The 24,176-nt window shown below is 41.8% G+C and overlaps 1 protein-coding gene across 2 annotated transcripts in view; it reads left to right on the forward strand.

Annotated features, from left to right (window-relative positions):
* The window catches only part of fat2 (FAT atypical cadherin 2), a 130,546-nt gene that overhangs the window by 33,389 nt on the left and 72,981 nt on the right, over positions 1–24,176 (forward strand). For both annotated transcript variants that reach the window (XM_062970266.1, XM_062970267.1), the window contains exons 2-3: positions 15,827–19,099; positions 19,703–20,017. In XM_062970266.1, coding sequence (XP_062826336.1) covers positions 15,835–19,099; positions 19,703–20,017 — 3,580 coding nt within the window. In that variant the 5' untranslated portion in view covers positions 15,827–15,834. The remainder of the gene's footprint in view (positions 1–15,826; positions 19,100–19,702; positions 20,018–24,176) is intronic.

Genomic DNA, 24,176 nt, shown 5'->3' on the forward strand with positions numbered 1-24,176 from the left:
ATAAGCCCTATTTCAGAAATAAGCCCTAGATAAAGTTCATTTAAAGAGCCAATTTGGAAAAATAAGACTGCTCCAAAGCATCTTTTAGATCAAAAATTAATATAAGACCCTGTCTTATTTAGGGGGAAACAGGGTAGCTCACATGAACCATGAATTGTAAACTAGCCATCGCTGTACAAGGAGACTAGATGAAGAGGGCTAGAGCCCTTGGTATGTAGTTTCTTCTGATCTGTTTTAATTTCTTCTGAAGCTGGTGCTCATTTCTTTTCCTGTAAAAAGCAAGAAATCCTTCCTCCTTCACAGGACTTGTGGGCACCAGTATTTGCTTTACCTTTTTCTGGTCTCAGCAAATGAAGAATGGAGAAAGAACAGCTTCTGACAAGTTCCTGCATGCTCCCTGACTTTTTCACCCTGTTAAAGTTATGACAGGATCTGTGCTTTTAAGATCATGGCTCTCTGGCAATGAGCTCTCTTTCCTTGTCGCTTTCACTCTTATCTTCTTATAGCCTCAAACTATCGGGTTTTGCTAAATACTTTTTTGGCTGCCTGTAGTGCATATGGGTGGGCAACAGCCTTGGGAAAGTGAAGCTTTCTCCCAGTAGTAGCCATCAACTGGTCTATCAAACTAGGGTTTTTTTTAGTTCTCCTGTTCAATTTTGTATATTTTAGTGGTGTAATTACACAAAGACAATGATACATTATCACTGTTTAAGGGGTTTTGTATATTTCCATCTCAGTGTTTTGATCAGGGGTCCCCAAACTAAGGCCCGGGGGCCGGATGCGGCCCTCCAAGGTCATTTACCTGGCCCCCGCCCTCAGTTTTAGACTTAGGCTTGCCCAAAGTCTGAAATGACTTGAAGGCACACAACAACAACATTCCTAATTAACTTGACTATCTCCTTGGCCAGAAGCAGGCCCACACTTCCCAATGAAATCCTGATAGGTTTATGTTGGTTAATTTTTTTAAAAAAATATTGTAATGCTCTTTTGTTGTTGTTGTTGTTGTTTCTGCACCAAATAAGACATGTGTAGTGTGCATAGGAATTTGTTCGTATTTTTTTTTCAAATGATAATTTGGCCCCTCAACAGTCTGAGGGCCATAAACCGGCCCTCCACTTAAAAAGTTTGAGGACCCCTGGTTTTGATCATTTTGATTTGTTTTTGTACACTGCCATGTTTTATTTGCAGCCACTGCTTTTGTTTTGGATTTATTTTCCATTGTCCATGTGGTAAGTTATGTTTGGTATTTTTTGCTGTATTTTTTATTTTATATTTTAAGGTGCTGTGCATTACTCAGAGGACTTTGTGGGTAGATAAAAAGTACAGTCAGCATCACCAAGCAAGTAGAGATACCCATGTTGATCACAGATGGTAGCAAACATGTGATCTCAGCACAAATGATTGCACTGATGATATGAGGCTGCCACCCATGGATTAACTCATTTTTTGCATTTTCCAAACAGTTCTGTGCCTTTGATATTGAATTTTTTAATTAAGTAATTAAAATAGTTATGTTATCACTCTGTGTATTTGATTTATTACTGATGTATCGTGTCCTAAGGCGAACCTGTCATGTGATTTTCTTGGCAAACTTCATTCAGAGGAGGTTTTCCTTTGTTGGGGTTGAGAGAATGTAACTTGCCAAATGTCAGGCAGTAGGTTTCCATGGCTGAGCAGGGATTTGAACCCCAATCTCTAGAGTCATAGTATAACACTCAAACTATTGCATGATGCTGCTTCTACCAAAAGCATTGCAGTCGACATCGTGTTAACTTCATCTGCAAAAAATGGGGTTAATGGTGTTAATTGCCAAATCACAGAATTTTCATTTTAGGCACAAAACTGAAAACTCAAGGAAATCATTTAGCAGGCACAGGTTAACCAAAGACCATAGCCATTTTTATTACATTTGTTGTGACATTTGGGATGGCAAACAGATAAAATAATATTAACATTGTAGAGAATTCCAGATTAAAATCTAAAATTCTCAAACTTCTCAAATGAGACAAACAGCTTAATAGCTGCTTGAAACTCAACAGATGGAAACTGCAGTGATGACTGGGTGGGGGGAGCATGTATGAAATATTATAGTTGTCATTTACAGTTATTGCAATGCAATCCATTCATTTTAAAATTAATATACTCAAATAATTTCTCCAATAATAGGACTCAAAACAGCTCATTAAAAGCTATCTTAAAACATGGATTGTTTTAAAAGCTCATGGTGAGAGTGGGGAGTACTGCTCCCTCCTGTCATTAAGTGCCCCTTCCTCAGGAAATAAGCGGTTTCCAATCATGGGTAGCCCCCTTTCACAACTAGTCCAAATTTCAATGGAGCACTCATATAGCCATTTCTATGCTGGGACTGGGTCCACAACAAGGAGAGCTCCTACATAACTCAAGGGCATTTGGAGAAGCAGTGGTCATAAAGCCAAAAGTGGCAGATGGATCCCTTTGCCTTTCCCTGCTGGCAGAAAGATAAGAGAGAGGAGACCAGACTAACTTCCCTTGGAAGGGAGTTCCATCAACAGCTTAAGCCTGAAAATGTCTTACAGGTGTGATTCTACCATAAGATAACATATATTCCATGGCTCATTAACAAGCAGCTGTGATTATGGGAATCCCCAAACATGAGAATAATTACTGCCAATCCTCATGCGTGGATGAAGTGGGAGGAGCCGATTCTAATCAGCCCTCAAGAGAGATTTCAGTGTCTTGTTCCAAGAGAAAATGAAATGTTAGCCAGTTTCTCATCTGGAGTATAAGAGTTATATTTAGCATTAACAACCAGTTGTAAGTGACAATACAGGTTGAGTATACTTTATTTCAAATTCTTCAGACCACAAATGCTCTGTATTTTGGAACACTTACGTATAAATATTAAGATATCATAGAGGTGAGATCCGTGTCTGAACATTAAGTTTATTTAGGTTTCATATAGATCCTATATACATAGCCTGAAGGTAATTTTGTACCCAATATTTTAATTAATTTTAGTGTGTGAAAGAAAATGTGTGTGTGTGTTAAACGATCAGAAAGTAAAGGTGTTACTATCTCAGCCATCTTTGTGGACAGTTTGGGATTTTGAAGTACAGTAGAGTCTCACTTATCCGACATAAACGGGCCGGCAGAATGTTGGATAAGCGAATATGTTGGATAATAAGGAGAGATTAAGGATAAGCCTATTAAACATCACATTAAGGTTATGATTTTACAAATTAAGCACCAAAACATCATGTTATACAACAAATTTGACAGAAAAAGTAGTTCAATATGCAGTAATGCTACGTAGCAATTATTGTATTTACAAATTTAGCACTAAAATATCATGATGTATTGAAAACATTGACTACAAAAATGCGTTGGAGAATCCAGAATGTTGGATAAGCGAATGTTGGATAAGTGAGACTCTACTGTATTTTAGATTTCTGAATTCCAGGGTCATCTACACTGCAGAATTAATGCAACTCTACACCATTTTGATTACCATGGTTCAATGCTATGGAATTCTAGGAGTTGTAATCTTTAGCCTTCCTTGTCAAATAGTGCTGGTGCTTTACTCAACTACAGTTCGCAGAATTCCATAGCACTGGGCCATGCATGTTAAAGCGGTGTCAAACTGCATTAACTTCACAATGTAGATGCATCCCTAAATAAGGGATGCTCAAACTTTAGTTAGTTGATTGTATTTTGTCTATCATGATGAAGTTTTTCTGGAATCAAATGCAATCGTAACTAAGGCGACGCACCTTGTTCTTTATTATGGTGAAAACAGAAGTGTTTATAATTTGAAAAATACCTGTAAAATATGTATATTCAAGATAGAGTGGTGCCAAAGAGCTGTCAGGTACTCAATCTTTGATTTTAATTTTAACAGGAAGTTAAAGCATGTGACAGCAGTCTCCTATGAAGACATAAGGATCTATAATTGACCCGAGTATTTTTTTCTTTCCAGTTCCCAAATGCATGTTATAAAGTAGTCACCTGACTTTACACAAAAGTATTTCTATGATTATGAAATGTATGTCTATGCAAGGCTATTATTATGGTCTCTATCCCATGGTGGAGACGGGGGGAAAGCGTCATATTACCGTGGCATTATGCCCCATAGTAGTGTTATAAAGGACGTCTTTCCATTTCTCATTCCCCTTCACACATTGTCTTTTCTTGCCAGCTTTACCTAAATTATCAGTTTTCATATTTATCCCACGAGCCAGTTTAATCCCTGCCCACTCCATTTTAAAAAGAAAAAACTTTGGGGGGGAAAATACCTTATGAGGTACTTGACTTTCCCTTTGGATCCTGCTACTCTACAGTAGATCCAAGCAGTTGATCTTAAATATGACACCACTGAGGGAAAACCCGACTTTCCCTTCCCGTCCAACAATTCTATGGTAGACACAAGCAATTTAAACCACTTGATGGGAAACCTGACTTTAAAAAATTACCATGCTAAGCTCATGAAGCAGGATTTTGGGAGACAGAAGGCCAATGCTTGGTAGCAGACTGCCCATAGGAACCCCCCTTTCTCAAAGTCACTGAAGCAATTCAACCCAGGCAAATTTGATATCTCCTATACCACATGTTTTTGGGTGTTTTCTCCAGTTACATATCGGTTACTGAGTCCAGACTATAATCTCTGACTGTTTTCTTCCCCCTCTCTTTTTTTGAACTGCTTCCCTAATAAAACATTTGGACAATTGTAATGCACTCTATGTGTGGCTGTCTTTGGAAACTGTTTGGAAACTGCATTGGTCTGTTTTTGAGCAAAATTCAAAGAACTAGTTATGAACCTCAATACCCTATATAGCTTGGCTCAAAATTTCCTTGAAATCCCTTATTGGCCCAGACAAGCAGCAGGTGGCTTCCATATCATTAGGCTAATTGTGCCGTCCGCCGGACAATAAAAAACTATAAAACTGAAACGTGCTGTCCTTTATCCGGGCGAACTGCAAATCCCTATAAGCTGTCCTATAGATATTGAACGACTGAGTCTGGATAACTTCAAAAAGGATGTTTATTCATACAAGGTTGTAAACCTGGCACAGATCTTAAAGTTGCAGAAAATGAAACAAATTTCTATAGGTTTTAGTCACAGAATTATCCCTGGTTCCAGAAGGCAAAAGTGATTATAAAACCACTATACCCTAATCACGCTGCCTATATTAGAAGGAGAAACTCTTTCCTTCCCTATCTTTACAGCAAAGATTAGTTCTAGAAGCGACAGAATAACCCTGCTCCTCTAACTAGATTTCTTATTCCAGATCAATGTAATTCAATACTTATCTAATTTGGATAGGCTTAGATTGGCCTGGTTTTGAGGATGATTTGTCCCAGTTAGCCTTGCACAGCTCCAGCACGTTGGAAAACTATAGCCAGAATGAAGCTCCAAAATGGAGACTAGACCCTGGTAAAAAGGGCGGTCCTAAGATGTTGCACTCTTTGACCAATCACTGCAAAGAAAACTGCAGCCAGCTTTTGCAGATTCCAAGCCACTTTTCCTGGGCTTTGCAGCCAGAGGCTGAAACAAGATGCAAAGGAGGGAAAACAAACAAACGACCAATAGGTAAGGCAAACCATCGTCCTGGGGGACGGAACACTCCCCGCTAAATTCCCAGGATGTGGGAATTTACCAATCAAAAACATACAAACACCTTTGTATACACAACAATACAAACACTAGAACTTTAAACATCTCCAATAAGCAACACGAGGTCACTAATTGGTCTGTCCAGGACAGACATTTTGTCCTTACTATGAGGCTTTACTTGAACTTTTCTAACCTTACCGTCAGGGCAAGGAAAGGTCTTTAGTGTAATGCCCATAGGCCAGGCATAGCGGGGCAAGTCTTTGTCCTTTAGCAACACAAGGTTTCCCGCCTTGAAATTGTCCTTTGGGGTTTGCCAGAGTCTTCTGGTTGGAAGCTGGCTTAAGTATTCGGCCTTCCACCTCTTCCAGAAGTGGTTGGCTAAGGTCTGCACATGCAAAATTGGTGCCACAGTCCGACCAAATTGACTTAATTGGCCCTCTGAGGGCTATGAACCTTTTCAATGCGTTTATGAATGATGAAGTGTCCATTCCCTCTGCAACCTCTATATGGACAGCTCGTACTGACAAACAAGTAAACAAAACCGCACATCTTTTGTTATTTACAACACCACCCCTGGTTTTCCTAGTGACAACCTCCCAAGGACCAAACACATCGATTCCCACATGGGAAAGGGGTGGGTCTGTCAAAGTCCTATCCTGAGGTAGTTCTGCCATTAACTGACTTTGACAGTTACGTCTGAGTCGCCGACATTTGACACACTTAAAAATAACACTGCTGACCAAACTTTTAGCATTTACCACCCACAGGCCTTCATTTCTAAGGGTCGCCTCAGTCAGAGTTCTACCCTGATGATGGATCCTTTCATGGTGATGCCGAACGAGCAGCAATGCAGTGTGACTATTAGGGGGTATGATGATGGGGTTTTTTATGCACGCCTTGAGTTTAGCTTTGGCTAACCTTCCTCCAACTCTCAAAATACCCTCCTTGCCTAGAAATGGGTTTAACTCACGCAAGAAACTCCGACTGGGGGTGTCAAGCCCTTGTTCTAACCTGGCTATTTCTAGACTAAACTCATGCCTCTGAACTGACCTGAATATTACTCCCTTAGCCTTCAACATGTCCTGAACTTGCAAAGGCTGACTATCTTTGCAGACTAAGCGATGTATAAGCCTAGCAACTGCTCTAAGAAGACTGTGCCACTCCGAAAAACGTTCAAAACGGTGTGGTTCCAGGCAAGATCTTTGGCCCATCTTGATTTCTGTGGTTGATTTGCAGGCTTTCACCTCTGCACTTCGTAAGACTTGAGCATTCATAATGTCCGAAAACCTTTGCTTATCTTTCGAGAGCGCTGTGGCTTCGTCTCTCTCAGAGACTTTGAAGATGGAGGAATACTCTGGAGTTATTGCTTGGCAGTAGACCGAGATATGACTTAGGCAACTGCGCACAAGTGTAGGACGTCCACCTTTAAGCACCTGTGCTTGATTGGAGTCCAACGACGATGGTGGGTGCATCTTGTTTATGCACACTGGGCCTATGACTGTCCAGCCTAATGGCAATTGTTGTGCGATAGGTGCACCTGGAGGTCCTTTAACTTGGTCGTTCACACAGAACAAGCTCGGGCAGTCCGAGCCAAGCAAAAGGGCAATGTCCACATCTGGCCGAAAGGCTGGTATAGCATTCTTTAACCGTCGCAAATGTGGATGAGCCTCCACAACTTCTCTAGTTACAATTTGTTTTTTGTTCCGAGGGATGGAGGAACACTCAATCAGGTCTGGCAACTTGAACTGTCTCTTCTGGTCGCAAGAGGAGACAACAAAGCCAGATGCTATGCGACCCTGCAACTTCTTTTTTCCTGCACACGTAGTCATAGTGTAGTCGACCATCTTGGTTTTAAGGTCAAACATGCGGAAGAACTCTGGAGTAGCCAGGGAGGCGTCGCTCTGTGAATCCAGGGCCACATAGAGTCTCTTTCTAAGCCAAGGGCTCTTGGCTGGATATACATCCGCTAGGCAGATAGGATGACAAACTCTGTACTGGTGCGAGTCAGAACACAGCTCTGTACAGGCGACTGCTGAAACTTCCACCTGCATCTCTGGTGCGGCTGGCTTGTCGGTGTCTTCGACTGCTGACTTTTCTTTTGGTGAAGCGTTCTCTTTGGGGTGGGAGATGATATTGGAGTTGTGCATTGCGGTGCAATGCTTGAGGCTGTTGCATTTCTCACACTTGATGTTTTCTTTGCAGTTGGATGCAAAGTGTGGAGTTGCTCCACAGCATCTAAAGCAGATTCCCTGCTTTTGAACTAGCTGTTGCCTTTCTTTGTATGTCTTTCTACTAAACTCCCTGCAGTTGGCCAAGCTGTGAGGCTTTTGGTGAATAGGGCAAAGCAACTCTTTTACCTCCGACCTGGGTTCGTCAGTCTTGAGTTGAGTTTCGACTGCCTTTACGCTGACAGGTCTATTGGCCTCTCTAGGTGGTTTCTTGTCCACTTCAGGTGCCTTCTCTGGCTGGGTCCCTTGGTATAAGGTGGGGAGGCCCGTCTGTGGATCATTCCTTTCTCTGGCTGCCCTGGTGATGAACTGGACCAAATGAGAAAATGGAGGGTATGCCTGGGAGTGGGCCTCCTTGTAGTTGAAGACCTCCTGTCCCCAGCGTTCTTGCAAAGTGAAGGGCAGCTTGGTCAAGATCTGCCTCTGGGACAGGTGCTGATCGAGGCACTTCAAACCGGGCAGTTCTGGATTCTCCTTGGCCGACTCTAATTCCGCAAGGAGATCGCTGAGGTCCCACAAGAGTTTGAAGTCTTTGAGTTTTAAAGCTGGGAACCTTTGGAGCTTGTCCATAAGAGATGCTTCAATCTCTGTGCTGGCCCCATACCTCTGCTGCAACCTGGCCCAGGCCTTTTCCAGGGCTTTGTCGGGATCGGCTACGTGGGCTGCGTAGATCTTCTTAACTTGTGAGGATGAGGCTGGGCCCAACCATGCAGCCAGAAGAGTCAGTTCTTCCTCCGGCAATAACTTTAAGTCTCTGATTGCTCTCTGGAAGGTGGCCTTCCAGAGAAGAAATTCCTCAGGCTTGTCCGAAAACTTTTCGACACCCTTGTCCTTAAGATCTCTTCTGGGGCTTCTGATGATGGAGACAAGCTGGGACTCTGGCGTCGAAGGGAACAATTGAGGAGTTTGCTGTTGTGGAGTGGACTCCCACCGTGTACCTTGCGTCAACCTTTGGCCTCTTGGAGGGATGACATCGACCACTGACGAATCGATGGTTCCCTGTGCAGCTGTCTGTAGGGGCCAACTAGCGCTCGGCCTTGAGGCCCTGATTGACTGACCTAGGGTTTTAGCAGGAGGCACAGGTAGCTCGAGCAAGGGTGAGCTCCCCGCTATGACGCTCTGCTCTGCAGGAAACTCAAAAGTGACTTTGGGGCCCTGCTCTGGGTAAGGAGAGAAGTCTCCCTGTTCCTCATCCGAAAACTGGCTGTACATGCTGCCAAGGTGCGCAAACACTTTGGCAGAAGGGTCCTGTATTGGTAACTGGCTTACATTTTCTTCTGTGAGTGGCTCAATTAGGGCCTTGGCCAAAGTCTCAGCCCTTACCCTTTTGGCTGCGGCATCCATCTTTATTCTAAGCATCTCTATACGAGCCTGTTCTATTTGCATTTCGCTTTGTCTACGGGCCTGTTCTATTTGCATTTCGCTTTGTCTTTGGGCCTGTTCCATTTGCATTTCGCTTTGTCTTTGGGCCTGTTCCATTTGCATTTCGCTTTGTCTACGGGCCTGTTCCATTTGCATTTCGCTTTGTCTACGGGCCTGTTCTATTTGCAGTCGTTGCTCTTCTTCTTTAAAGGGAAGGGTGAGATCAGCTGCCTTAGCATCAGCCTCCGCCCCCGCTACTTTGCTCTTTAGCTCCAGACGTGCAGCCTCCTTAATGTGCAAGGCAGCTAGGGAAGAGATGGCACTCCCAGCAGCAGAAGACTTGCTAGAGTGGCTGTGTTTAGACGATGCACGCTCCCTTAGTTTAGATACCTGGCTAGAGCGGTTGGACTTAAGACTAAGTGCCACAGCAGGTGATTTCAAAAGATTGGTCTCATGGCTGCATAAGGAAGACTGATTTCCTTTTGGCTCAGACCTTAGATTAACAGGTGGAGAACTAAATTCCAAGGCATCTAGAATTGCCCTCACCTTATTTTCTTTCTCATTAGTGTCAGCTAAGACACTCACTATTTCTAACTCTGAATCCTTGGCGTTAATGCGCTCGAGGACCTGGACTATCTTAGACACCAAACCCCTCCAGAGACCGAAGGTCTCTTCAAGGTCTGTCTGTAATATGGATGGCACCCTTGTAATACCCAAGCTCTCAATTCTGTTCATCAATGTTACAATTCGCTCCCATGCCGAACCTAACCTCACATGGAGGAGCTCCTTTTCATCTATTAGATGGGCTAGCATCTTGGCTGAAGGGTGCTTTATCCTTTGGGGCCTTTCATTCCTACTTTCAGCCTCAGAAGGAGGTATACCATCTGTATCGTCTTGAAATTGCATAGACATTATGTATTCTTAATAGCAAGTAAATTTACAACAAAAGCAAATACAACATATAATACAATGCACAACACTTAACCATAGCAATATATATCACTAAGTAACTATACTTTACAAAGATTGTGACCTTTGGCGCCAAACTTTGGTAGGCAAGCTGCAAAATGCCAACTGACAGCAACTTGCCACTTGATACCTCCCTTGCCCGAGTGACGTAAACTGCCAAAATGGCGACTTCGCCAAATTTTCAAGCACCTTGTGCTCCGCGGCTCGAGGCCTGCCGCCGAAGGAGCACCGAGGCTGGCTTTGGAAAGGAGGAGAGAAGAGATGCCTCCTCCCCGCTGTGAAGGGAGGTCACCACCGCAGGTCAATGAGGCGGGTCACCACCGCAGGACGATGAGGCAGGTCACCACCGCAGGACGATGAGGCAGGTCACCACCGCCAGGCGATGAGGCAGGTCACCACCGCAGGACGATGAGGCAGGTCACCACCGCAGGACGATGAGGCAGGTCGAAGCCGGCCGAGTGCTCCGGCCGAACTCGCAGCAGCGTTGCCAGGCCTGTCCAGGTTCTAGCCTGGTTCTGGTGGGCTTCACGCCTCAGAGCCAGCCAAAGAACTGTCGCTGGTGCTCCGTGGCTCGAGGTCTACCGCCGAGGGAGCCCTGGATGTTGCTGGGAACTGCACAGCCTGTGCAAACCCAGAAAGCCACTGGGCCACGTGCGCACACGCGAGCCAAATAGCAAGGAAATAGAGCCCCACTATTTGACTCCTTCAGGTCTGAGAGCGGGCTCCACTGCCTCAGACGCTGGTAGAGTCTTTAGGTATGCAGACTGAGCTCAGGCGGAAAAGCCGCAGCCTATACTAAAACTTCCTAAACTATAAAAAACTATAAAGCCGTGCAAGCTAGCTGAAGCGGAAAAACCGCTGATCTACCTCAAAACTGTGCCGTCCGCCGGACAATAAAAAACTATAAAACTGAAACGTGCTGTCCTTTATCCGGGCGAACTGCAAATCCCTATAAGCTGTCCTATAGATATTGAACGACTGAGTCTGGATAACTTCAAAAAGGATGTTTATTCATACAAGGTTGTAAACCTGGCACAGATCTTAAAGTTGCAGAAAATGAAACAAATTTCTATAGGTTTTAGTCACAGAATTATCCCTGGTTCCAGAAGGCAAAAGTGATTATAAAACCACTATACCCTAATCACGCTGCCTATATTAGAAGGAGAAACTCTTTCCTTCCCTATCTTTACAGCAAAGATTAGTTCTAGAAGCGACAGAATAACCCTGCTCCTCTAACTAGATTTCTTATTCCAGATCAATGTAATTCAATACTTATCTAATTTGGATAGGCTTAGATTGGCCTGGTTTTGAGGATGATTTGTCCCAGTTAGCCTTGCACAGCTCCAGCACGTTGGAAAACTATAGCCAGAATGAAGCTCCAAAATGGAGACTAGACCCTGGTAAAAAGGGCGGTCCTAAGATGTTGCACTCTTTGACCAATCACTGCAAAGAAAACTGCAGCCAGCTTTTGCAGATTCCAAGCCACTTTTCCTGGGCTTTGCAGCCAGAGGCTGAAACAAGATGCAAAGGAGGGAAAACAAACAAACGACCAATAGGTAAGGCAAACCATCGTCCTGGGGGACGGAACACTAATGAATCCCCTCCAAGTTTACATCCAAATTTAGAGGAGCGTCATTCTGCAAGGTAGTTCTGGCTTAGACCTGTGGTGGGTTCATTGCCACAGTAGTTATCATCTGCCATTGGGCGAGGGCTATGGGCACAGTCCTAACTGAGGGCCAGCTGACGTGACATTAGACCAGCTAAAGTTCTATTGAATCTCAAATCCTCCAGTTTCAATGGTTTCAATGCAGTTAGGTGCATTGGAAATTAATTAGTCACTCTGGCCTAACTTTGTATCTGCATTGTGGCTGTGTCCCTGTGCTGGAGAAGATCTGAGTCTAATATAAATTGATTCTTCCATCGCTGTTTTCCTCTAGATTCTTTTGGCCCTTCAACCAGAATAATAAAGCTAACAGAGGTCTGCTGCTAGGTTTCTGCCTGCAGAAAAGACTTGTGTCTAATCCTAACCTTTTACAGTTGACATATATTTGAGGTAGGATTGCATTGTTAAGCATTGTTCTTCAAATAGTGGTTTATAAGTAGTGGTGACTCATAGAGTAGGCATCAAAGTCAATGTTACAAATCAGTGTATATAAAGTGTATCCTGTGTAATCCGGTGTATTAACAACTAGTGAGCTATATAATGATTTTTATTTTATGGTTGAATTCTTAGTTTATTATTTGGGAAGTATTTTCAAATAGTGATTTAACTTGTGATGTCAAGTAGCTAATGCTGGCTACTGTGAATCATTGCAGTCCTTTTGGATGGACTTTCATCTGTGGATCTTGCTTCAAGTTCCCTGTGAAGTGTGAAAACACCCCTGCATATGTTCAGTAGTTCCTGAATGCATGGAAAGATTTAACGTATATAGCTCTACTCATATAAAAGCTTCTCACACATTTCTGCCAACTTACTACACAGAGTCCAGTGTACATATTCAATGTCTGAATGAAAGACATGAATGAGCAGGGGTTATCTACAGCAGCATGTAGTGAAGACAGCCAAACAATCAGAAATGTCAGATATAAAAACTGTAGCAGGTATAAGAACAAACACAGAGGGGCAAACAGGAGCCATGTGAAAAAAAAAGCCAGTTACTATGTACATGTAATTCCAATGGAGTAGGTGTCATAGAATGAGGTCTGGCAGACTCTGTGGCTGTGTTTTCTATTTATGATCTCTAATACTGGGGAAATACAGGTTGAACATCCCTTATGTAGAAGTCCCAAATCCAAAATATTCCAAACCCCAGAACTGTTCACATGGATGGCTGAGATAGTGACATCTTTACTTTCTGATGATTCAGTGTATACAAACTCCATTTTTTGTACATTACTACCTGTGCCCAGCCACGCGTTGCCGTGATGAAGTATGGTGGTAGGGGCAATAAAGTATTGAGGAACTGGTGGTAGTTAAGGTAAAGGGTAAACGTTTTCCCCTGACATTAAGTCCAGTCATGTCTGACTCTGGGGGTTGGTGCTTATCTCCACTTCTAAGCTGAAGAGGTGGCGTTGTCTGTAGACTCCTCCAAGGTCATGTGGCAAAACTTCATGGAGCGCCGTTATCTTCCCGCCAGAGCAGTACCTATTCATCTACTCACCTTTGCATGCTTTCAAACTTCTGGGTTGGCAAAAGCTGGAGTAACAGTGGGGGCTCACTCCGCTCCCCCAATTCGAACCTGTGACCTTTCGGTCCACAAGTTCAGTAGCTCAGCGCTTTAACACGCTGCGCCATCAGGGGATATTATTTTCTAAAGCTTGTGAATATACAGTAGAGTCTCACTTATCCAACATAAACGGGCCGGTAGAACGTTGGATAAGCGAATATGTTGGATAATGAGGAGAGATTAAGAAAAAGCCTATTAAACATCAAAATAGGTTATGATTTTACAAATTAAGCACCAAAACATCATGTTTTACAACAAATTTGACAGAAAAAGTAGTTCAATACGCAGTAATGCTATGTAGTAATTACTGTATTTACAAATTTAGCACCAAAATATCACGATTTATTGAAAACATTGACTACAAAAAGGCGTTGGATAATCCAGAACGTTGGATAAGCGAGTGTTGGATAAGTGAGACTCTACTGTATTTTTGTCTGTTGGAGGCAAGTATGAATGCTGCAAATAGCCAAAATGATTAGCATGTAATGGCCTTGCAGCTTTAAAGCCTGGCTGCTTCTTCCCTGAGGTAATTTTTTGTTGGGAGGTGTTAGCTGGCCCTGATTGTTTCCTGTCTGGAATTCCCTTGTTTTCAGAGTGGTGTTGTTTGCGATATTTTATGTGCTTCTACTGTCTGTGTAGATGAAGAAGTACCCATATGCAGTGCTTGAACGCACACATCCCAACAAAAAAAGGCTGTGACCCTCAGAAAACAGAAGATTTGCCAGACTTTGGTGACGGGAATACTTTGTTGGGAGGTGTTAGCTGGCTCTGACTGTTTCCTGTCTGGAATTCCCCTGTTTTCAGTATTGTTCTTTATTTAGTGTTCTGATTTTAGAGATTGTATTGTTCTGCTTTATTATACCACAGTAATTTTTATATATTCTGATTTTAATGTTTTTGAATACTTGGAGGTAGATTGTGTTCATTTTCACGGTTCACGGCAACACAATAATAATAATAATAATAATAATAATAATAATAATAATAATAATAATAATAATAATATAATAATAATAATAATGATAGTAATAATAATGACTTTGGTAATACACACTGCTTCTCTCCCTTCTCAGCTTCCTTTGTGGAAGAATGCTTTCTTGGGAGGTGTTAGCTGGCCCTGATTGTTTCCTTTCTGGAATTCCCAATTTCCCTGCTTTCAGAGTGTTGCTCTTTATTTACTGTCCTGGTTTTAGAGATTATATTGTTCTGTATTATTATACTACAGTAATTATTTCATATTACAGTAGAATGTCACTTATCCAACATTCGCTTATCCAATGTTCTGGATTATCCAATGAAGTTTGCCTTTTAGTAGTCAGTGTTTTTGTAGTCAATGTTTTAAATTCATTGTGATATTTTGGTGCTAAATTTGTAAATATAGCAATTAGTACATAGCATTACTGTGCTTTGAACTACTTTTTCTGTCAAATTGGTTGTATAACATGATGTTTTGTTGCTTAATTTGTAAAATCATTCCTAATTTGATGTTTAATAGGCTTTTTGTGAATCCCTTCTTATTATCCAACATATTCACTTATCCAACATTCTGCTGGGGTGTTTATGTTGGATAAGTGAGACTCTACTGTATATTTATAATCTTATATTATCTGCTTAGTACTGGATTATATGAGGCCCCTTCTACGCAGCTGTATAAAATGCACACTGAAGTGGATTATATGGCAGTGGGGACTCAAGATAATCCAGTAAAAAGCAGATAATATAAGGATATAAATGGGTTATATAGCTGTGTAGAAGGGCCTGGAGTTTACACTGCCATATAATCCAGTTCAAATCAGATAATCTGTATTTTATAGGCAGTGGGGAAGAGGCCTGGTTGAAGAGGCCCTGGGCTGAGTGGGTTGCTAGGAGACCAAGTGGGCAGAGCTTAGCCTTCTAACTGGCAGCAATTAGATAAAAACAGTTATTCCCCTCCCTCTAATTAGGACTTGCTTTTTCTTTTCTTTTTGTTGTCGGAACCTAGGGGCAAGAACGGCGGGTTGTGTGGCCAAGTTTTGAGGTTCTGGGGCATTTCGTTTTGGTGTTTACTTCTAGGCCCAAATTCCATTACATTTTTATATATACAGATTAAAATGTGTTGTGCCTTCAGGCAATTTGTATAAGGTGTATATGAAACCTCAGTGAGTTTTGTATTTAGACTTTGGCCCTTTTCTCCTATATATTTCTATATCTACATGGACGCAAATACAGATATTTCAAAGTTCAAAAAACCCCAAATTAAAAACACTTCTGGTTCCAAGCATTATAGATAAGGGACACACAACTTGTAATAAGTGACTTGGTTTGGTTAGGTGACACCCAACTGTAATCAATGAGATTTCATTTCAGTTTTCTACTCCAGAATCAAAAATTAGATTCTGTCTTGCTTTTCTGTCTCCTATTTTACCGGTAACCATACCACCTGCTGATTGTTCTCTTTTTCTTCCATTTAGAACCTGCAATGGAAACCAATACCAGGAGGCTTGCCGTGAGCTTTGCACTTTGCCTAATGTTCTTTCTGACTTGTGATGGGAATTCAGAAAAAGGCAATGCTTCCCTGCTTCACTTTACTCATCCTCTCTATAACGCCACCATCTTTGAAAATTCAGCTCCCAAAACCTACGTGGAAAGTTATGTCAAAATGGGCATTTACATCACTGACCCAGCATGGGACATCAAATACAAAATAGCTTCTGGAGACACAAGTGGCCTCTTTAAAGCTGAGGACTTTATTATTGGGGATTTCTGCTTTTTAAGGATTAGAACAAGGAGTGGTTACACTGACCGACTGAACAGGGAGTTCAAAGACAAGTACATATTGATAATCCAAGCCATAGAGAAGACATTTGCCTATGAGGCTTGGGTTAAAGTTCTAGTCCATATCCTTGACAGAAATGATTTGAAGCCTCTGTTCTCACCCCCTTCTTATAAAGTGGCCATCAAAGATGACACTCCCCTGAAAGCCACAATTGGTGTGGTTAGTGCCACCGATGCTGATGTTGGCCAGAATGCTGAGTTCTATTATGCATTGAATACAAGGTCAGCACTGTTTACCATTCATCCCACCAGTGGAGCTATTATGACTGCCATGAGACTAAACGCCACCCACAGAGGGAAGCACCAGTTAAAAGTTCTTGCCATGGAACGAATGAGGAAGATCTCTGAAGGAAATGGCTTTGGAAACTCAGCCAACATTATAATTCAGATAGAACCATCTGTCAGGAAGCCCCCTGTCATTGTTTCAGTAATGATGAGACCATCTGATTCTGTTGAGGACCTCTTGTATGCGACTTTGAGTGTAGAAGCAGATGGCTCTGGTTCTGGAGTAGATTCAGTTGACATTATAGGGGGAAATGAAAAGGGCTATTTCAAATCCATCAGATCTTATGTAGGAAGCAATGAGTTCATGATAGTGTCAGCCAAGGAGATCAACTGGAATGAGAATCCACTTGGTTTCAATCTCAGCCTGCAGGCTAAGGACAAGAACAAGCCCCCTCTTCTTTCTCAGACTGTAGTTATTCAAATACCACCTTCAAAATACACTTTTGCCAAATTTGAAAAAGATGTGTATCACGTCCAACTCAGTGAGTTTGCTCCTCCTGGGAGTCATGTTGTTATGATTCAAATCACTCCAGCACTCCCAAACCTTAAATACATTTTGCAAACTAGTTCTGACAGTGCAAGCTTTAAAATCAATCCTCAAACTGGCCTCATAACTACAGACAAAGTGATAGATTTTCAAGAACAGTCCCGCTTTGTACTTCAGGTTAAAACTAGTTATAGCCAGGCCTCTGTTACTGTCATTGTTGATGTTATTGACTGCAACAATCATCCTCCAGTCTTTACCCAATCTTCATACCATGGCACCTTTGATGAAAATCTGCCTTCTGGCACCAGTGTCCTCTTGATGAAAGCTACTGATGGTGACTCTGGTGAGAATGGCTTCACCACGTACACCATAGCCAACCAGAAGAATGTTCCATTTGTCATCGACCCATTTTCAGGTATCATTTCCACAACTAAATTAATGGATTATGAATTAATGCAGAGGTGGTACCACCTGCGTGTCTGGGCATCAGATTCAGGATCTCCTTTTCGTCATCAGACAGAAGTTTATGTTTCCCTCATTCTTAATAACTTGAATGATAACGCACCAGTATTTGAAAAGATTAACTGCAATGGAAGTATTCCATGGGACTTGTCTGTTGGGCATCCTGTGATTACAGTGTCAGCCATAGATGTCGATGAGCTGCAGCGCATAAAGTATGAAATCATATCTGGCAATGAAAAACAGCTTTTTGAACTGGATTCTGTATCTGGTGTAATTTCCCTTAGAGCCTCTCTCAGAGATTTCTATGCAGAACTACCAGCTTTCCATTCTCTCAAAATTAATGCTACAGATGGCAAAAATTATGCTCTCCCAACCTGGATAAATATCACTGTGGTTAACCAGAACAATCCAGTCTACTTTCATTGTGAAGAAACTGGGGTATTAAAGGATGTGGCCAGGACTATAATCCATTCTATTGACTCCCAATCTCCAGATCAAAACTTGGAAGAAGATTCCACCTTGAATGCACATCTTATGAATAATTATGCTCCTCAATTTGATGACACCTTTCCAAGGTCTATTGATGTAATGGAATCAGTTCCACTGAACTCATCTATAACTCAGTTGACAGCAAGAGACAATGATACTGGCTTTAATGGAAAGATAGTTTATGTGATATCTTCTGGAAATGAGGATAGTTGCTTTTATATTGATACAGAAACAGGTCTTCTTCTGGTGTCCTCTCTATTTGACCATGAAAGAACAAGTTTCTATGTGCTCAACATCACTGTCTATGACCTCGGCACTCCTCAGAAGTCATCATGGAAGTTACTAGCAGTAAATATTCTGGATGCAAATGATAATGCTCCAGTTTTTTTGCAAAGTGTATATTTGGTTACTATACCAGAGGACATAAAAATAGGTGCAACAGTTATAGTGGTGAAAGCTGAGGATGCTGATACAAATGACAATGGAAGAGTGAAATATTCATTCCTGGCACCCACCGATAAATTTGCCATTAATAGTGTCACTGGTGAAGTAGTTGTCACTGCTCCTCTTGACAGGGAATTATGGCCTCAGTATGTATTAAAGGTTGAGGCTAGAGACCAGCCCCATTTGGGCCACCAGCTTTTTGCCATTACTGATCTGATTATTTCTTTAGAAGATGTGAATGACAATTCTCCACATTGCAACCCAGTCTTGAATAAAGCAAAGGTTCCCGAGGACCTGCCTGTGGGGACAATTCTGTTGTTTCTGGAAGCTTTTGATCCAGACAGCATCTCTGGGGCAGAACTGAAATATGAACTGTTTGATGCTGGTGATAATACATTCCATCTCAATGAGCTGACCGGAGCTCTGATCTTGGAGAAAGAGCTAGACTATGAGAAGAGGGACTTTTACAACCTATCTGTAAAGGTCAGCGATGGTGGAAAGCTCCAATCTCACTTTTCCCTCTGCCACATTGAGATTGAGGTTATGGATGTCAATGAAAATTTGCATCCTCCTTGCTTTGAATCTTTTGCATATGAAGGGTCAGTGGAAGAAAACAGCCCAGAGGGGACGTTTGTGATGAGAGTAACAGCTCAAGATGGCGATAAAGGGAAAGATGGAGAAATCCAGTATTTCATCAGAGAAGGAACAGGCCTGGCTGTCTTTGATATTGAAAAAGATTCAGGTAATAGTGGGATGCTAGAGGGTGTGGGAGAAGTGGCTCAAGTAATAGTGATTCTTTAGTCTGAAAAGTTTATTTAGCAAATATATCTACCACAACCTCATCCCACAGTATTATCTTCTTCTACTATTTTCCCCATGAAGGGGGAAATTACTGCTATGGTCCATTCACAAATTCTTAATTTTTATTATTTTTCACCTTTTACATATCTGGGCATGTTTCAAAACAAAGTATTTGCCACTTCCAATTTTAATTTCCTGTAAATGTAAATGTAAGTGTTCTTTGAAACCCAGATAATACCCAGTAGTATAGTATTGCTTTTCAGCATTTCGGTTACCTAATTTTCATTCTCATCCTCCTCATCTAAAAATTAGGAAGGGTAGGTGAGCAAACTGGTGAGCATCAAGGGAGATTTCAGGGGCATACCAATGATGCCCAAGAGCACAATGCTGGAAGTCCCAGAACAAGCATTGCTTGATGATCAATAAAATGGAATTGTCCAGGAGAACAAGCATTGCTTTCTATAAATGCTGGTCCAGTTTGTGCCCAGAATGCTTCATCTTGTCACTGACTTCATAAAAAAATATTTTATTTTATTTCTCCTAGGTACAATCTTTACAACAGGGCCACTAGACAGAGAATCCAACCCTCATTATTGGCTGACAGTATTAGCTGTTGATTTAGGATCGGTCAGTCTCTCTTCTGTGGTTGAAATTTACGTTGAAGTCACTGACGTCAATGACAATCCACCCAAGTTGTCCAGACCTGTCTTTCATTCCTCTGTCATGGAGAATTCACCAGCCAATACTTCAGTCCTTCAAGTTGAAGCCACTGATCCAGATTCTGACTCCCAAGGAAAGCTGACTTTTCACATCATCAATGGAAATCATCAAGATTTTTTTGCCGTTAATCCTGAAACCGGTAAGGAATGAAAGAATCCAGATTGCAAGTTTTTTTAACCTTCCTAGTGATTGGTGATGTGTTTTTGGGTGTACAGTATAATCTCTAATGCCCAACATTCCAAAATTTGAATTTCAAGATATAATCCCAGAGAGAAAGAGATGACAGAGCTCCCACCCCACCCATCAAAGAGTTCAGATTGCCTGGAAGAAGTAAATGGGTTTTATTTTAACTTTTTAGAATTAGGCAGAAGAGACCAGTAAACACAAAGTTGATTTCAACTAGGAATTGGCAACCCAGGAGGCCTTGAAAAACCATACTCCCATCATACTCTCTCCTGCAATTGTCCCTCTCAGGGACATGGAGTAATCATTAACATGTTTTGAAGCTTTCCTGGACCCTCAAAGTACATTCTGAATCATTTTGAGGCAAAGCAATCATTTTTTAAAAAATTGGATCAAGGGGCTCCAAAGTGATGGATATGTCATCCACAAACCACAACAGGTCATTTGGCAGCATTTTGGAGCAAAAAGTGGGTCCTGTGAGTAACAAAGGCAACCCCAGGTGACACACTTTGCCCACACCTGATGTAAACACTTACATTTGTATGGGTTAATTATTATTTGATTTTGGAGAAGCTATATTTTGAGTACTTATGAGTACTAATTCAGTAGATGATGTTTGCCTTGGTTATATTTCTGCATAACATATATGCTATTTTTCGTATCTGTCCATTTCAAAGTAAGATCCTTGTTTTTGAATGGTAAATAATTTGTATGTTTAGTCATGAGAATACCAGGTTAAAATTCTTAGGTAAAGACAGTAGGTACTCAAAAACACTCACCATCTTATAGTATTTCCTACTTCGATTCTTCCTTTTGAGTCTTTCTTTTTGAAAGTGATTTTGGCACTTCCAGACAGGGCTTAAACCCACTTTCGGGCAGGTTAAAGAAACCCACAATGAAACAGAGTTGAATCCCCACAGCCTTCTGAATGACCCTGGCTTTCCCAGGGAGCTGTCCCCATTCCAGCATGGTAATTACCACGCTGGAATGGGGCCACCCCCTCCCCCCCAAAAAAAAGCCTTAAAAGAAAAGAAAACTTACTGGAAACATACCGATGATGCACCAGGAAGTGGCGGAAGGGGGCAAGAGTGACCCCCCCCCCCCAGCCTCCTGGCACATCATTGGTATATTCCAGGAGGCCTGCAGAGAGACATGGTGACCCGGTAAGTTTCTTGTTGCTTTCAGGGCTTTGGGGAACACTTTGAGAGGGGGGGGGGGCTGGCCTCTTCACTTCTTCAGGTTCATAGGACCCGAAGAAGTAAATTGGGCTGTGAGGACAGACTCCATTAGAACTGGGCCTTTCAAGAAGGCCTGAATCTAATGGGGTAAATAATTCAGGACAAAGCAGGTAAAAATCTGAAAGATATGGGTTCTGTCTGGAAGGACCCTTAAGCTAATTTAGACATGGACTAACATTGCTTGATTTCTTGACTTTTGATAAATAACTGGTCATCACTGTCAATGAAGTTTTAACTGTAACAGACTGTCCCATCACTTCATTGAATTACGAATGTGCATGTAGAAGCCAGACTGCCATCTTCTGATGGAGTTGTATAATCTCCGTTGTTGTGTTTGAATCTCATTATGTGCATAAAAAAACACACCTCGTGTTAAGCTTTGCGTACCTTAGAGAAATATCTAAAATAGCTGGATCTTGTGACAGATGTAAAGTTGAGCGGCTCAAGTGGTTTGGTCTTCATCAAGTCTCCTGTGTGATTTTACCACCTCAGATATGACATATGGAGACAGTGATGGATTATTATTATTATTATTATTTATACCTCACTTTTTATCTCCAGAAAAGAGATTCAAAGCAGCTTACAATAAAACTGATACAATATAATTTAAACCCTGAAAAACAGACAAACATTAAAATTCAATTAAATATTAACAATATAAAAAATAAACAGTTAAAGCCATTAAAACTGATCAAAACATATAAAAAGCTAAAACCACAGCACCCCTGTCTTGATATTAAAAACCTACTTCTTTAAAACCTGCCCGAATAATAAAAGTTTTAGCCTGCCGCCAGAAGGCGAACAGGGAGGGGGCCAGTCTGGCTTCTCTAGGAAGAAGGGAGTGCCAGAGTTGAGGGGCAGCCACCGAGAAGGAAGGCCCGATCTCTCATTTCCAACAACCAAGCTTACAAAGGCCTCTCCAGAGGATTTCAGGGGCCAGGCAGATTCATACTGAGAGATGTGGTTAGGCAAATAGCCTGGCCCTGAGCCATACAGGTTGTTGATGGTCATAACTAGCACTTTGTGTCCAGCTTTGGAATCATTGGAATCAAACACTGTTAAATTGTTCTGATAGAGAACCCATTTATTCATATCCAGTGCAAGAAGATGTCAACACCAGCTAAATTCCCCTTTTCTTTCAGTTTTTATAACATCTGAGCTAGGTTCATCATTTTCCTTGTTTATGTCAGATCTAGCAATTGAGGTATCAACTTAGTCTTCTTCTGTCTTTCACTTTCATTATATCTGTGTCATCTCTAGCTTAGTTAACATATCCTTCCAGATCATTAAAATCCAAGTGGTATTTAATGTAAACTGCCTCTCACAACTAATGTTTTGAGTTTGGTCTTGGGCCAGTCAAGAAGCAAAATCATCCCGTGCTGGGACTATAATCCTGGAAACATTTGCTTATAGGTAATTCCCTCTGGATTCAGTGGTATTATTTCTGAGTAGACATGCTTGGACCTCTGCTTTTCAAGATGCAATAGTATAGACTGTGTATTGAATAGTATAGTAAAAAAAAGCTGTGTTTGGAGCTATGATAGATATGGTTGCTGGAGTTAAATTGGATCTTTAACAGTTATGCAGAACACAGAATTTCAGCAGTGTTACTTTGTCATGCAACCAAGTAATAAGCTGGACTTGCTGGAATTCCCTCTTCTACAGAATCATTAAATATAAAGAGCCCTCTTCACTTTTACCTCTGGTAAACCTAACTAGATAATTATGTATTGGGAACATCTGGCATGTACACACTACTCCTAAAGTGTGGCTTTGATTGGCATAGGAAGGAAATCTGAATTAACATGTTTACTGTGAGCTGAGAAATCTGCTTTTTTATTTCAAGTTATTGTATAGCAACTAAATAAAGACTGCAATCAATGCTTCACTACAGCTGTTAGAACCTGCTTTTGAAGATTACAAGTCCCAAAGTCTGCCAGAATCTTTCAGTCTACTCTAAACTGCTTAAAGATTCTGGGGATTGTAGCTTAGAAAGCAAGCTCTAAAGATACACAGTCAGCCCTCTGTATTCATGGATTCTGTATCAATCAATTCAACCAACCACAACTTGAAAAATCTTGCCCCCTCCCCTAACCCAAAAGCAAACCTTGATTTTGTCATGTTATCATAGAATCATAGAATAGTAGAGTTGGAAGAGACCACATGGGCCATCCAGTCCAACCCCCTGCTAAGAAGCAGGAAATCGCATTCAAAGCACCCCCGACAGATGGCCATCCAGCCTTTGCTTAAAAGCCTCCAAAGAAGGAGCCTCCACCACGGCCCTGGGGAGAGAGTTCCACTGTCGAACAGCTCTCACAGTGAGGAAGTTCTTCCTGATGTTCAGGTGGAATCTCCTTTCCTGTAGTTTGAAGCCATTGTTCCGTGTCCTAGTCTGCAGGGCAGCAGAAAACAAGCTTGCTCCCTCCTCCCTATGACTTCCCCTCACGTATTTGTACATGGCTATCATGTCTCCTCTCAGCCTTCTCTTCTGCAGGCTAAACATGCCCAGCTCTTTAAGCCGCTCCTCATAGGGCTTGTTCTCCAGACCCTTAATCATTTTAGTCGCCCTCCTCTGGACGCTTTCCAGCTTGTCAACATCTCCCTTCAACTGTGGTGCCCAAAATTGGACACAGTATTCCAGGTGTGGTCTGACCAGGGCAGAATAGAGGGGGAGCATAACTTCCCTGGATCTAGACGCTATTCCCCTATTGATGCAGGCCAGAATCCCATTGGCTTTTTTAGCAGCCGCATCACATTGTTGGCTCATGTTTAACTTGTTGTCCACAAGGACTCCAAGGTCTTTTTCGCACACACTGCTGTCAAGCCAGGCGTCCCCCATTCTGTATCTTTGATTTCCATTTTTTCTGCCGAAGTGAA

Source organism: Anolis carolinensis, chromosome 2 (genome assembly GCF_035594765.1).
Source record: "Anolis carolinensis isolate JA03-04 chromosome 2, rAnoCar3.1.pri, whole genome shotgun sequence".
In the NCBI taxonomy this organism is placed as follows: domain Eukaryota; kingdom Metazoa; phylum Chordata; class Lepidosauria; order Squamata; family Dactyloidae; genus Anolis; species Anolis carolinensis.